General features: G+C 42.4%; 1 protein-coding gene across 4 annotated transcripts in view; it reads left to right on the forward strand.

Annotated features, from left to right (window-relative positions):
- The window catches only part of mdm2 (MDM2 proto-oncogene), a 31056-nt gene extending 20127 nt beyond the window's left edge, over window positions 1–10929 (forward strand). For all 4 annotated transcript variants that reach the window (XM_072485078.1, XM_072485077.1, XM_072485075.1 and 1 more), the window contains 4 exons: window positions 1303–1463; window positions 8605–8733; window positions 8810–8893; window positions 9395–10929. In XM_072485078.1, coding sequence (XP_072341179.1) covers window positions 1303–1463; window positions 8605–8733; window positions 8810–8893; window positions 9395–9916 — 896 coding nt within the window. In that variant the 3' untranslated portion in view covers window positions 9917–10929. The remainder of the gene's footprint in view (window positions 1–1302; window positions 1464–8604; window positions 8734–8809; window positions 8894–9394) is intronic.
- The last annotated feature ends 5738 nt before the right edge of the window (window positions 10930–16667 follow it).

Consider the following 16667-nt stretch of genomic DNA (forward strand, 5'->3'; position numbering starts at 1 on the left):
CCAACCGGAAACTATTACTATTTAAGTTATTGGGTTTTCCTGACAAGTTTTCTTGACCATTAACCTTGGATCAGTTCTTATACCATGCCACATTGTTATTCGTGTTACAAGAGGCATATTAAACAAGTGATTCAGTATTTGGGCAGAAGCTCTCACACAGTAAAAATGCAGGTGTAAGTTGCATGAAAGCCATCTATTCAACCATTGTAGTCCCTTGCACCTGCTTTGAAAGTAACATATTTGGTATCCCAAAGAAGGGCAAAGATAGTTGTACTTCCCATGTATGTTTGCATTTGTGACCCATGGAATATAGCCCAAAAGCCTAATTTGGGACCTGTTGCATACTATCTGCTACCTGACCATTGCTGTTTTGTTCACTTTAGCTGCGTCAAAGCTATTGGAGTGTGAGCAATACAGATTAGCGTACAATATATATCACTTACTGTTTGGATGACTCTTTGTCAAACAGAACTACATCAATAGGTGAGCCTTATTGAGTAGTCCAGACTCGAAACGTTGGTTCCCTTCTCCACCGATGCTGTCAGACCTGCTGAGACTGTCCAGTATTTTCTGTTTTTGTTTCAGATTCCAGCATCCGCAGTCATTTGCTTTTGTCACTTCCGGTTAGTTGTTTCTGTCATGATCTTTCTTTGGCAGGCACCATCTGACTAGTATTTAGTGTAAACCATTTCTTTTTTATATATCATGGGGTTAATATGGAAGGACCTGATGTCCACATCTTGGGCAATCTACAATACCCTACATTTGAACTTCATCACACAAGAAAGATATGCCTTATCCAGTCAATGTTTCTAGATTAACAAAGTTGAAATGTTGAGTGATATATAAATTGAAGCATGTGGTCAGTACACAGCATCAAATTGTCAATTTTCTTTATGCATATGATCTTAGAGATGCTGTGCTTTTTAAAATATCAAAGCTTCTGATATACTGTTAATGGGTATATTTTTCAGTAGTTTTTACAGGGTTTTGTGATAATTGTCCAATTTATAATTGGTTACATATGAGCTGGGGGAAGGAATGCTCAAGAACTTTGATATTTATGGGGGTGATACTTTAATCTACAGCATGGAAACTGAAACAACATCGCCCACTTATTGATGTAGTTCTGTTTGACTTATTTTGCCATTGCTTTTTGCAATATAGTTCAACAGGTTATATTTGTGCAATAAAATTGAACCTGTGACAATATTGTGACGTTGCCCTACAAAGTGGACACATCCACTGGGTTATTGTTGCAGCTGCTCTTCTTAAAACTGATGTGTGAAATTGATACTTTAGATAATGACGTCTCATCTGACGAGCAATTTTACAATAGACGGCGGAAACGGCATCGATCAGATAGCATATCCCTCCATTGGGATGATTTGTCTTTGTGTCTGATAAGCAAATTGCGTCGTGAACGTGGAAACAGCGAATCATCAGGTTCTCCCAGTCATCTGGTATGTAAAACTAACATTTTGTAATTTGCAGATCTGCAGCTTTAAGATAAAACTACATTAAAAAAAATTTGAATCTCTTGCTATGTAGTGTAATTGACACTGTACTTAAATTGATAGAGTACATAAGTAAAAAAACAAAATGCTGCAGATACTGGAAATCTGAAACGTAAACTGAACGTTATCAAAACACTGTCTGTATCTGTGAAGGGAACCAGCAAGTGATAATTCTGGCCCTTCTTCGAAGCACACTCGTTATGAAGAACAGTCTGCAATCAAAATACTCACAAAATTTCCAGCCGCTGACCTCTTATAGCCACAGTATTTATATGGCTATTCCAGTACAGCTTCTGGTCAATGGTAGCCCTCAGTGTGGTGTTGGTGGAGGAATTCAGTAACAGTAATGCAACTGAATGTCAAGGAGAGATCATTGGATTCTCTCTTGCTGGAGGTGGTCATTGCCTGTTACTTTGCCACTTAGCAGACCAAGCCTGAATGTTATCCTGGTCTTGCTGCATTTAGACAGTATCTGAGTCGTGATTAATGCTGAACATTGTGCAAACATCCCCACTTCTGACCTTATGATGGAGGCAATGAGGTAGCTGAAGATGATTTGGCCAAGGACACTACCCTGAAGAACTCCTGCAGTGATGTCCTGGGGCAGATGATTGACCTCGAACAACCACAACCATTTTTATTTTGTGCTAGGTAGGACTCCAACTACCTGAGGGTTTTCCCCCTGATTCCCATTGACTCCAGTTTTGCTAGGGCTCCTTAATCATTCGGTCAAATGTCTCAATGTCAAGGGCAGACACTTTCACTGTACCTCTCGAGTTCAGCTCTTTTGTTTGGACAAAGGCTATAATGAGGTCAATGAGCTGAGTGACCCTGGCAGAACCCAAACTAAGCTTCAGTGAGCAGGGTATTGCTAAGTATATGCCATTTGAAAGTACTGTTATTTACTCATCAGAGTAGACTGATGGGGCTGGAATTGACAGGGTTGGATTTGTCCTTTTTTGTGCATGGGTAATACCACAACAGATTTCCACATTATTTGGCAGGTGCCAGTGTTGTAGTTGTACTGTAACAGCGTGGCTAATTCTGGAGGCACAAGTCTTTAATACTATTTCTGGAATGTTGTCAGGACCTGTGGCTTTTGAAGGGCCTTCAGCCCTTTCCATGGAGTGAATTGAATTGGTTGAAGATTGGCCTCTTGGATGCTGGGGACCTCGTGAGGGGACCACGATGGATCATACAAAATAGGAACAGAAGTAGGCCATTCAGCCGCTTGAGCCTGCTCTGCCATTCAATAAGATCATGACTGATCTGAAATGATCATCACCTTACCTAATAAGAATCTGTCTACACCTGCCGTAAAAATATCCAATGACCTTGCCTCTACTGCCTTCCGAGGCAAAGAGGTCCAATGTCTCACAAACCGTGAGAGAAAATTTCTCCTCATCTCTGTCCTAAAGGTTCGGTGGCACAGTGGTTCGACCTGCTGCCACACGGCGCCGAGGTCCTAGGTTCGATCCCGGCTCTGGGGCACTGTCCATGTGGAGTTTGCACGTTCTCCCCGTGTTTGCATGGGTTTCGCCCCCACAACCTAAAGATGTGCAGGGTAGATGGATTGGCCACAATAAATTGCCCCTTAATTGGAAAAATGAATTGGGTGCTCTAAATTTAAAAAAACAAAAAATCTCTGTCCTAAAGGGGTGACTGACCCCTAGTTTTGAAGATGTACCTCTTAATCTGGACTCCCCACAAGAGGATTATCCTCGTGGCACTTGAACTATAAGACCATAACACGTATGAGCAGAAGTAGGCCATTGGGTTAATCTAGTCTGCTCCCCCATTCCATGAGATCATGACTGATCTGAAATGATGATCCTCAATTCCACTTTCTCACCTTGTCCCCATAACCCTTCATTCCGTTACTGATTTAAAAATCTGTCTGTCTCTCAGTCATGAACATACTTAATGACCCAGCCTCTACAGTAAAGAATTCCACAAGTTCACTACCCTCTTGAGAGAAGAAATGTCTCCTCATCTGTCTTAAATTGGAAATCCCTTACTCTGAGATTATGTCTTCTGGCCCTAGATTCCACCATTCAGCACCTGCCATTCAGTTGTCAAGCTCCTTGAGAATCCTGTTTGTCTTGATAAGACCACCACTCATTCTTCTAAACTCCAATGATTACAGGCCCAATCTACTCAACCCATCTCATAAGAAAATCCCTCCAAAGGTCAAACTAGTGAACTTCTCTGGACAGCCTACAATGCCATTATACAATTACTTTGATAAGGGAGCCAAAACTGTTCACCTGGTGTGATCTACCTAGTGTCTTGTATAGTTTTAACAAGATTTCTCTATTTTGAGATGCAGGCAAACATTCCATTTGCCATCCCTCGCACTTGCTGAACTTGCATCGCTAGCTTTTTGTGATTTATGCATGAGGACCCCCAAATATGTCTGAAGCTTGTTGCAAATGCTTCAACTTTGTCTTTTCACTGAAATGCTGGGCTCCCCTAACATTTGAGCTTGGGGATGTTTGTGGAGCCTCCTCTCGTTAGTTGTTTAATTGCCTATTACCTTTCACCGCTATTAATGGCAGGTTTGCAGAGCTTAGATCTCATCTGTCGGCAATGGGATCACTTGGCTCCATCTATTGCACACTGCTTTTGCTGTTTGGCATGCAAGTAGTCATGTGTTATATCTTCACCAGGTTGACACCTCATTTTTAGGTATACCTGTTTGCAGCTCCTGGCATGCCCTCCTGCACTCTTGATTGAACCAGAGTTGATCCCCAGGGGGCCTAGTGATAATGGTAAATTGGGGGACATACCAGGCCATGAGATTAGACCATAAGACATAGGAGCGGAAGTAAGGCCATTCGGCCCATCGAGTCCACTCCACCATTCAATCATGGCTGATTTCAACTCCATTTACCCGCTCTCTCTCCATAGCCCTTAATTCCTCGAGAAATCAAGAATTTATCAACTTCTGTCTTAAAGACACTCAACGTCCCGGCCTCCACCGCCCTCTGTGGCAATGAATTCCACAGACCCACCACTCTGGCTGAAGAAATTTCTCCTCATCTCTGTTCTAAAGTGACTCTTTTATTCTAAGGCTGTGCCCCCGGGTCCTAGTCTCCCCTGCTAATGGAAACAACTTCCCTACGTCCACAACAGCCATTCATTATTTTGTAAGTTTCTATTAGATCTCCCCTCAACCTCCTAAACTCCAATGAATATAATCCCAGGATCCTCAGACGTTCATCATATGTTAGGCCTACCATTCCTGGGATCATCCGTGTAAATCTCCACTGGACCCGCTCCAGTGCCAGTATGTCCTTCCTGAGGTGTGGGGCCCAAAATTGCTCACAGTATTCTAAATGGGGCCTAACTAATGCTTTATAAAGCTTCAGAAGTACATCCCTGCTTTTATATTCCAAGCCTCTTGAGATAAATGACAACATTGCATTTGCTTTCTTAATTATGGACTCAACCTGCAAGTTTACCTTAAGAGAATCCTGGACTAGGACTCCCAAGTCCCTTTGCACTTCAGCATTATGAATTTTGTCACCGTTTAGAAAATAGTCCATGCCTCTATTCTTTTTTTCCAAAGTGCAAGACCTCGCACTTGCCCACGTTGAATTTCATCAGCCATTTCTTGGACCACTCTCCTAAACTGTCTAAATCTTTCTGCAGCCTCCCCACCTCCTCCATACTACCTGCCCCTCCACCTATCTTTGTATCATCGGCAAACTTAGCCAGAATGCCCCCAGTCCCGTCATCTAGATCGTTAATATATAAAGAGAACAGCTGTGGCCCCAGTACTGAACCCTGCGGGTCACCGGTTGCCATTCCGAAAAAGAACCTTTTATCCCAACTCTCTGCATTCTGCCTGACAGCCAATCATCAATCCATGTTAGTACCTTGCCTCGAATACCATGGGCCCTTATTTTACTCTGCAGTCTCCCGTGAGGCACCTTATCAAAGGCCTTTTGGAAGTCAAGATAGATAACATCCATTGGCTCTCCTTGGTCTAACCTATTTGTTATCTCTTCAAAGAACTCTAACAGGTTTGTCAGGCACGACCTCCCCTTGTTAAATCCATGCTGACTTGTCCTAATCCGACCCTGCACTTCCAAGAATTTAGAAATCTCATCCTTAACAATGGATTCTAGAATCTTGCCAACAACCGAGGTTAGGCTAATTGGCCTATAATTTTCCATCTTTTTCCTTGTTCCCTTCTTGAACAGGGGGGTTACAACAGCGATTTTCCAATCCTCTGGGACTTTCCCTGACTCCAGTGACTTGAAAGATCATAACTAACGCCTCCACTATTTCTTCAGCTATCTCCTTTAGAACTCTAGGATGTAGCCCATCTGGGCACAGAGATTTATCAATTTTTAGACCTCTTAGTTTCTCTAGCACTTTCTCCTTTGTGATGGCTACCATATTCAACTCTGCCCCCTGACTCTCCTGAATTGTTGGGATATTACTCATGTCTTCTACTGTGAAGACTGACGCAAAGTACTTATTTAGTTCCTCAGCTATTTCCTTGTCTCCCATCACTAGATTACCAGTGTCATTTTGGAGCGGCCCAATGTCTGCTTTTGCCTCCCGTTTGTTTTTAATGTATTTAAAGACACTTTTACTATCATTCCTTATGTTACAGGCTAGCCTACCTTCATAATTGATCCTCTCTTTCCTTATTTCTCTCTTTTTTATCCTCTGTTTGTTTTTGTAGCCTTCCCAATCTTCTGACTTCCCAGTACTCTTGCCACATTATAGGCTTTCTCTTTTACTTTGATGCATTCCCGAACTTGCTTTGTCAGCCATGGCTGCCTAATCCCCCCTCTGATAACCTTTCTTTTCTTTGGGATGAACCTCTGTACTGTGTCCTCAATTACTCCCAGAAACTCCTGCCATTGCTGTTCTACTGTCTTTCCCACTAGGCTCTGCTCCCAGTTGATTTTCGTCAGTTCCTCCCTCATGCCCCTGTAGTTACCTTTATTTAACTGTAACACCTTTACATCTGATTCTACCTTCTTTCTTTCAAATTGGAGATTGAATTCTACCATAATATGATCACTGCCTCCTAAGTGTTCCCTTACTTTAAGATCTTTAATCAAGTCTGGCTCATTACATAACACTAAGTCCAGAATGGCCTGTCCCCTCGTGGGCTCAATCACAAGCTGTTCCAAAAAGCCCTCCTGTAAACATTCAATTAATTCCCTTTCCTTGGGTCCACTGGTAGCATTATTTACCCAGTCCACCTGCATATTGAAGTCCTCCATGATCACTGTGAACTTGCCTTTCTAACATGCACTTTCTATTTCGTGGTGCATTTTGTGCCCCTGGTCCTGACCACTGTTAGGAGGCCTGTAACTCCCATTATGTTTTTTTTGCCTTTGTGGTTCCTCAACTCTACCCACACAGACTCCACATCATCTGACCCTATGTCGTTTAGTGTTATTGATTTAATTTCATTCCTAATTAGCAAGGCAACCCCGCCCCCTCTGCCCACCTCTCTGTCTTTTCGATAGGTTGTGAATCCCTGGATGTTTAAATGCCAGTCCTGAACCCCCTGCAACCACGTCTCTGTGATGCCTACCACATCATACCTGCCAGTCTCAATCTGGGCCACAAGCTCATCTATCTTGTTCCGTACACTGCGCGCATTTAAATATAGCACCTTTAATTCTCCATTGACCGTCCCTTTTTGTTTTCTTAGTGTGGTGGACCTTGGTTTACTGAGCCTTTCCATACACTGTCATATTTTGTGGGATGGGGACTATCGTAACCTCTCCTGAGTTCTGTCTTTTCGTGCTTTTTTTGTATTCCTAAGCAGCTACGCTTCCCACTGATTACTTCACCTCTTGGTTCCCTGACTTTCCCTTCCCCCCCCCCCCCCCCCCCCCAATCTCTAGTTTAAAGTCCTATTGACCACCCTATTTACTCTTTTCGCCTGAACACTGGTCCCAGCTCGGTTCAGGTGGAGGCCATCCCAACGGTATAGGTCCCTCCTGTCCCAAAACTGATGCCAGTGTCCCATGAAAAGGAACCCCTCTTTCCCACACCACTCTTTCAGCCACATGTTAACTTCCCTTATTCTTGCCTCCCTATGCCAATTTGCACCTGGCTCGGGCAGTAATCCAGAGATTATGACCCTTGAGGACCTGTTTTTTAATTTGAATCCTAGCTCTTTATAATCCCTAAACAGGTCCTCTTTTGTAGACTTGCCTATGTTGTTGGTACCGACATGGACCACAGCAACTGGATCCTCCCCCTCCCTCTCCAGTATCCTTTCAAGCCGGTCAGAGATGTCCCGCACCCTAGCACCGGGCAGGCAACATACCATGCGGGACTCTTTATCCTGCTCTATCCCCCTGATAATAGAATCCCCTACAACTTGCCTATTTACTCCCTCCCCTTGAATGGCCTGCTGAACCATGGTGCCTTGGTCAGCTGACTCATCCTTCCTGCAGCCCTGTTCGCCATCCACACAGGGAGCAAGTGCCTCATACCTGTTGGACAGGGTCAAGGGCTGAGGCTCCTGAGTTCCTGACCGCTGGTTCCCTTTACCTGCCTGACTTGCAGTCACACCCTGCTGTCCCTGGCAGGATTTAAACTACTTACTCTGACAGGTGTGACTGCCTCCTAAAACAGTGTCCAGGTAAGTCTCCCCCTCCCGGATGTGCCTCAGTGTTTGAAGCTCAGACTCCAGCTCATCAACTCTGAGCCGGAGCTCTTCGAGCAGCCAACACTCACTGCAGATGTGGTCGCTGCAGCTCGCAATGGGATCTGCCCGCTCCCACATCAAGCAGCTCAAGCACATCCCCTGACCAGCCATCACTAATTTAATTTAAGTTTACGAGTTTAGCTGTGTTTTTAAAAAAATTTGGGGCAGTATGCCACTGCTGATGGCCCCAAGAACCTCCATGGATGCCCAGTTTTCAGTTGCTAGATCTTATCTATCCCATTTAGCACGGTATGGTCGAGCACTTAATATTGTCTGAGAGCATTTATTTTTAAGTAGCTAGATTATGCTTTCCTTTGTGAATTCTGATATTTTAGGATAGTGTTTTTCTTTGCTTTTCTTATGGACTCTTAATTTGTCTGCTTTTCTGTTTAGGATATTCATGTTGCTACAGAAGGTGAAGACTCCAGTGATAAATTCAGTGTTGAGTTTGAAGTTGAATCCGTTCACTCTGAAGATTATAGTGATTTCAGTGAGGATTCACAAGACCGAAGTGACAAAGAGGCAAGCTTCAAAGAAAACATTCTTTCATTTTCTATACGCTTCGATTTAAAAAATACTAAGGGTAACTTTTTTGCAGATTTATGAAGTTGCCATTTTTGAAGCTGCTGACAGTGACGAGGGCACCTTTATTGAAGAAATTGATCCAGAAATATCTGAAGCTGTAAGTTAGTGGTTTTTGGAGTTTGGGTTGGCAGGCTATATTGCAGTGTTCTCTCTCTATGTGGGTCGCACTTTTTCTTCATAATATATCCACACACCGTAACCCCTGCCAACAGTTCTTTTTTTTTTAAAAGCCCTGCGGCAGCACAGTGATTTTAACAGGTTACTGATCTGACTCTGATCACAGCTGTGTCATTGAGCAGAGGTGAAATGTTTTGTGTCTCAATTGAGTAACTTCCTTTAGTACTGAACCGTCTGGGCAGCATGTCATCTGTGCCACATTACATAGTCTTCTAAGTCTGTGCAAAGCATGTTGTAATAAAGTAGTCCAATTATCTTTGTTTTTATCTCCCTCCCTACATACTGCACTGCAGCAGAGATCATCAACTAAATAGCAATAGCCAACCTGCTGCATTGTCTCAGTAATTAAGTAATGCTACCCATTACCTTTTTGTGTTTGTACATCAAACAATAGCCTTACAGCAATGAAATTCACTTGCAGGATTATTGGAAGTGTTCCAAATGTGAAGAGCTAAATCCTCCATTGCCGCGACACTGTCATCGATGCTGGTCAGTCCGCCAAGATTGGCTTCCTGATAAACCTAAACTTCAGCAGTCTGATAAAGAGCAGGATGATGGTATTGATGTTCCTGATTGCAAGAAACCACCACTGGAGTCGAAAGAATCAAACTGCTCAGATTTGTTTAGCGAGACTTCTCATTGTTCAGAGTCACAAGAAACTGAGAGCTCGCAACCTTCGACGTCTGGTAGCTTCTATTGCTGCAGCCAGGAAACTGAAAAAGAAAATGCAGACAAGGGAGAGAAAGGCGAGTCGAACACTTTGGGACCTCTGGAAGCTTGTGTTATATGTCAGGCACGACCAAAGAATGGTTGTATTGTTCATGGTAGGACTGGCCATCTTCTCGCTTGTTACACTTGTGCAAAGAAGCTGAAAAAAAGAAACAAACCGTGTCCTTTGTGCAGAGAGCCAATCCAACTGGTTGTCTTGACTTACTTTAGTTAAATATATTTATTTATAATTGATTTGAGATTTAATTTCATAGAGTGAGCTTCAAGAAAAAGAAAATTTAGGATGACTACCGTTTTAAGTGGGCAGCACGGTAGCATTGTGGATAGCACAATTGCTTCACAGATCCAGGGTTCCAGGTTCGATTACCAGCTTCGGTCACTGTCAGTGCGGAGTCTGCACATTCTCCCCGTGTGTGCGTGGTGCTCCGGTTTCCTCCCACAGTCCAAAGATGTGCGGGTTAGGTGGATTGGCCATGATAAATTGCCCATAATGTCCAAAATTAACGTCCAATTTGTGGTCAGCTATCATTATAAGAACTTTCTGAAAAATGTGATTTTCTTCATTAATAGGATTGGTAATTCCCTTGGAAAAAGCACCTTACTACACTACAATTTAATCAAGAGAGGTGCTGATAATTGTACTCCACAAAATGAGATGTTAGTAGAATTTTTAAAAATGTTGACCATGCTTTGGTGGAAGGACTGATGCTCCTTGTGCGTTGAAGTAGATGAGTCTTCTCTTGGACTACTTTTGCACGAGTTGTTGTTTTCACTGCTGTATCGGTGAATGGGCTGACTGGAACAACATTGCCACAGTAAGAATTTCCTGGTACGAGAGAACTAAGGAAAAAAAAAAAACTATCTGCAGAGTCTTTTTAACAACAATATTAGATATCTGTATTACCACGTGCAGAACATTTTATGGAATTTTGTCTGTAATCCAGGTCATGGTCCTGAAAGATGACTTTTTGTCCCCATGCACTTTACTCTGATAAATTTGTAAATCTTAATAACTGTTGCATTGTCACAAAATACTTTATTTAAATCAAATAGCTGTTTCCGTTTGAAGCAGGAACTTGTCAAAGCTGATGTGGTTACACTGGTTTTGCAATACAAATTTCCTTGTGATGTAATCCATGGGTAGCTGAGAGACCAGTCAATTGCTTAAACTGTATACATTAGGATATTTATGATGAGATTATAAAATACAGATATATGTTTAATATCTTTGAGCTGCTGAATGTGTGTTTGTAAGGTTAGCATGTAATTCTGTTACGGGCACAAGAGAATCCAGGTCCTCTGTCTGCTCTGGCTGAAATAGCATATTTTTAGCTAGTTGCTAGACTCGACCCTTAACATTGGCTGTAATTTCCGATGTTATCAACATCCAAATCTGTACTCTACAGGAGCTCTAGGCTCCTGATTAAAGAATCTTCCAAAACTGCTCATTTATTTTGGTTGAATGAAAAATGGCCACTTCAGCAAGGTACCAGAGAGCAAATTGAAATGTATCTGAGCAGCAGGCAGTGCCTTGGGGGAGCGGGTGGAGGTAGAAAGTAAAATAGCACTAATTTCCAAACTGTGGCCATGTGGAAACATTAGTTCAGACTCTATATTGCTCAATTTCCAGTTGCACAATTTACTTAATTATAAAACAGTGTGTGACTTTGTGCTTCATTTAGGCCAAGCAGCGCAAGTTGATTCATGGGCTTTTATTTCACATGTATTATCCCCTCCACAGTTGTTGAACTGGAATAATTCCAAATTGTTTCCTGAAGTAGATCAAGGTACTGTAGTATGGATTGCAAAATCAGTATTTGTCAAGTTTTAAAAAAAAATAATAATAATTTAGATTACCCAATTATCTTTTTCCAATTGAGGGGCAATTTAGCATAGCCAATTCACCTAATCGACACATCTTTGGATTGTGGAGATGAAACCCCGCAGACACGGGGAGAATGTGCAAACTCCACACAGACAGTGACCCGGGGCCAGGATCGAACCCGGGTCCTCAGCGCCGTAAGCAGCAATGCTAACCACTGCGCCACCATGCTGCCCCGTATTTGTCAAGTTTTATTGTCCAAAAGGGTTAGTAATAAATCGATGGAACCTGAATTGGAAATCAACTGCTGTTAACTAATTTTGAGATATGAATTAGAGTGAGAAAAAGTTTTAAAGATTTTTCCGAAGAGTAAGAGATGGATGGGATTACAGAGAACTTCATAGTAGCACTGGTTAGCACTGCTACCTCACAGCAGAACCTGGGTTCGATCCAAATAGTTCAGGTGGCCAGTAGACAAAACATCCACCTGTGAACAGATGAAGCGACTGACTGTGTTTCCAATGCAATGTTTTCACTGGCACTTCTGATTGGGGGATGGGGGGGAACCTGTTTTAGATGACAACCTCCAAGAGTAAGCACTGCAACCTCGGTTATTTTAAGAACCAGCAGCAAGAGTTGGAAATTCAGCAACTTGGCCTGCGGCACCATTCAATATGATCATGGCTGATCTCATCCCGTGTGCAACTCTCCCGCCCATACTCCACAGCCCTTCAATCCATTGCTAATTAAAAATCTATTTACTCAAATGTCCTGGCATCCACTGCACTCTAGGGTAGTGAATTTCACAGATTCATGAGCCTTTGAGAGACATAATTTCTCCTCTGCTCGGTTTTAAATCGCTACTCCTTATCCTAAAACTATAACCTCTCGTTCTAGATTTCCCCACAAGAGGAAGCATCTGCTCGAATTCTATTTTGCCAATAGATTTTATCATATGTACGTCAATTAGATCTCCTCCCTTTTTCTTTTAAACTGCTGTTGTCAGTCTGGTTAATTGCACAGACTAGGCTTCAACCGCACCAAGCTGCTGGCCTGATTCAGTTACTCTAATGCCTTTAAATACTTCCGGCTAATCATCTTTTCTGACCAGATCGGATTTCTACATTCTTGAAAATTCTTTTGTATATATTTATTTATTTATAGGCCTAAACTCCTCAACAACATAACTCTGAATTGCAAGCTTCTGGTGGTAAAAGTATTGTACAGTATATGCAGCTTAAAAGAGGATCTTACCATTTGAGTATTTTAGACTTTTATATGTTACAACATGGAGTGTGAGCAGAGTGCTGTCCCTCGCTGGCTCTATTTTCCACCCCTCTACCCTCCCCTGTCTGTGACTGTTTGTCTGAACTGAAGGCACTTAAACACAAGGATTTTCTTGGTTGTCAGCCAGAAGCATTCATTACAATTGGTCTTCCATCTGAAATTTTTTAAAAATTCTAATTGATGGCTATAATAGTATACAAGCATTATTAAATACATTTGCTAGCTTCAAATGTTAATCCCAATGCACCAGCAATATTGAAAATATTTAACATTGTACAGGAAGCATGTTGATTTAGAAATTAACCCATTGGCTACATGTTGCGTCCTCACCAAGAAATAATTTGGCTCTAGACTATTACAACCTAAAATATCTCTTGCTTTGAGGAGCCTCTGCAGTTTTACTTATCTTGACAAAGATTTATTTTCCACATTTGAGTGGACAATTTGTATCCTATCCATCTTGTTTTCTTCGTAACTATCTTTGCAGCTTTATGATGCAGATAAAAGTTACATAACCTGGTCTAAAATGGCAACATTTTAAAACTTTGACATTTAACTGTTTTATTAAAAACACTTGTGTATGATAGAAACTTAATACATTTTCTAAACAATATTCAAAAATATATTTAATATAAAACATAATAGAATATATTGGGAAGGAAGGTGTTGTTTAAGTTATTTTCAAATTTCAATGCAGTAGTTGAGTTGAATAAACTGATTTTGAGGGAGAAAAGAACTGCTTGATTTATTTTACCCATTAACCAATATAAAACAGTTGTTTCAGTGGTAAATGCTTAAATATTAGAATCATCAAGCCAGAAATTGCTTAAGATAGCCCTGTTGGACTTGATTTTGTACGTTTAGGTTTGCATTGCTGTAAGTGCAAGCCAATAACAAGGAAGGCAACCAGACATCTGGAACCTTGGTGAACAAAGACACACCGGTATACCTCCTTGCGCAATAAGCATAACTGATTAAGAAAGGAGAAAGAGTAGAACATATGAAATAGGAGCAGAATTGGCCTTTTGGCCCCTCATGCCTGCACCACCGTTCATTAAGATCATGGTGGATCTGTTGTGTTTCCAATTCCACATTCCCATCTACCCCGATAACCCTTGATTTCCATGCATAACAAGATTCTTATCAACCTCTTAAAAATATTCAATGACTTCTGAGGGAGGAAGTTCCAAGTTGCACAACACTCTTTGAGAGAGAAAAAATTCTCATATCTGTCCTAAAAGGATGACCGGTTTTAAAACGGCATCCCTAGTTCTGGATGCACCCGTAAGAACAATACAGCACAGGAACAGGCCCTTCAGCCCTTCAAGCCTGTACAGATCATGATACCACCCTTGGCCAAAACCCTCAGCACTTCCTTGTGCCGTATCCCTCCATACTTATCCTATCCATGTATTTGTCGAGATGTCTTTTGAACGCCGTTAATATATCTGCTTCCATAACCTCCCCTAGCAACGCGTTCCAGGCACTCACCACGCTCTGTAGAAAACCTCTTAACTTTGCCTATGGACCATAAACCTATGCCTCCTGGTGACTGAACTCTCCAGCTTGGGAAAGAGTGCCTGCCCATCCACTCTATCCATGCCCCTCATAATCTTGTAGGCCTCTATCAGGTCACCTCTCAACCTCCGTCGTTCTAATGAAAATAGCCTGAGTCTATTCAGCCTCTCCGCATAGCTAACACCCTCCAGACCAGGCAACATCCTAGTAAACCTCTGCACCCTCTCCAAAGCCTCCACATCCTTCTGTAGTGTGGCGATCAGAATTGTGCGCAATATTCCAAGTGCGACCATACCACGGTTCTATACAACTGTAGCATGACTTGCCAGTTTTTATACTTTCCATGTCCACCCTGTCAAAGCCATTCATAAGAACTAGGAACAGGAGTAGGCCATCTGGCCCCTCGAGCCTGCTCCGCCATTTAATGAGATCATGGCTGATCTTTGTGGACTCAGCTCCACTCTCCGGCCCGTACACCATTATCCCCGAATCCCTTTATTCTTTAGAAAGGCATCTATCTTTTTCTTAAAAACGTTTAAAGAAGGAGCCTCAACTGCTTCACTGGGCAAGGAATTCCAGAGATTCACAACCCTTTGGGTGAAGAAGTTCCTTCTACACTCCGTCCTAAATCTACCTCCCCTTATTTTGAGGCTATGCCCCCTAGTTCTGCTTTCCCCGACCAGTGGAAACAACCTGCCTGCATCTATCCTATCCCCTTCATAATTTTATATGTCTCAATAAGATCCCCCCCCCCGCATCCTTCTAAACTCCAATGAGTACAGTCCCAGTCTACTCAACCTCTCGTCATAATCTAATCCCCTCAACTCTGGGATCAACCTAGTGAATCTCCTCTGCACTCCCTCCAGTGCCAATATGTCCTTTCTCAAGTAAGGAGACCAAAACTGAACACAATACTCCAGATGCGGCCTCACCAACACCCTATACAATTGCAGCATAACCTCACTAGTCTTGAACTCCATCCCTCTAGCAATGAAAGTCAAAACTCGATTAGCCTTCTTAATCACCTGTTGCACCTGCACACCAGCTTTTTGCGACTCGTGCACCAGCACACCCAGGTCCCTCTGCACAGCAGCATGTTTTAACATCTTACCGTTTAAATAATTCATTCTGCTGTTATTCCTCCCAAAATGGATAGCCTCACACTTGGCAACATTGAATTCCATCTGCCAGACCCTAGCCCATTCACCTAACCTATCCAAATCCTTCTGCAGACTTCTGGTATCCTCTGCCCTTTTTGCTTTACCACTCATCTTAGTGTCGTCTGCAAACTTTGACACATTGCACTTGGTCCCCAACTCCAAATCGTCTATGTAAATTGTGAACAACTGCGGGCCCAACACTGATCCTTGAGGGACCCCACTAGTTACAGGTTGCCAACCAGAGAAACACCCATTTATCCCCACTCTCTGCTTTCTGTTAGTTAACCAATCCTCTACCCGTGCTACCACTTTACCCTCAATGCCATGCATCTTTAGTTTATGCAGCAACCTTTTGTGTGGCACCTTGTCAAAAGCTTTCTGGAAATCCAGATATACCACATCCATTGGCTCCCCGTTATCTACTGCACTGGTAACGTCCTCAAAAAATTCTACCAAATTAGTCAGACACGACCTACCCTTTGTGAACCCATGCTGCGTCTGCCCAATGGGACAATTTCCCTCCAGGTGCCCCGCTATTTCCTCCTTAATGATAGATTCCAGCATTTTCCCTACAACCGAAGTTAAGCTTACCGGCCTATAATTACCCGCTTTCTGCCGACCTCCTTTTTTAAACAGTGGTATCATGTTTGCTACTTTCCAATCCTCTGGGACCACCCCAGAGTCTAGTGAATTTTGATAAATTATCACTAGTGCGTTTACAATTTCCCTAGCCATCTCTTTTAACACTCTGGGATGCATCCCATCAGGGCCAGGAGACTTGTCTACCTTTAGCCCCATTAGCTTGCCCAATACTGCCTCCTTAGTGATTACAATCATCTCAAGGTCCTCACCTATCATATCCTTATTTCTATCAGTCACTGGCATGTTATTTGTGTCCTCCACTGTGAAGACTGACCCAAAAAACCTGTTCAGCTCCTCAGCCATTTCCCCGTCTCCTATTATTAAATCTCCCTTCTCATCTTCCAAAGGACCAATATTTACCTTAGCCACTCTTTTTTGTCTTATATATTTGTAGAAGCTTTTACTATCTGCTTTTATGTTCTGAGCCAGTTTACTTTCATAGTCTACCTTATTCTTCTTTATGGCTTTTTTAGTAGCTTTCTGTTGTCCCCTAAAGACTTCCCAGTCCTCTCGTCTCCCATTAATTTTTGCCACTT

This window comes from Scyliorhinus torazame, chromosome 19 (assembly GCF_047496885.1).
Source record: "Scyliorhinus torazame isolate Kashiwa2021f chromosome 19, sScyTor2.1, whole genome shotgun sequence".
Taxonomy (NCBI): Eukaryota; Metazoa; Chordata; class Chondrichthyes; order Carcharhiniformes; family Scyliorhinidae; genus Scyliorhinus; species Scyliorhinus torazame.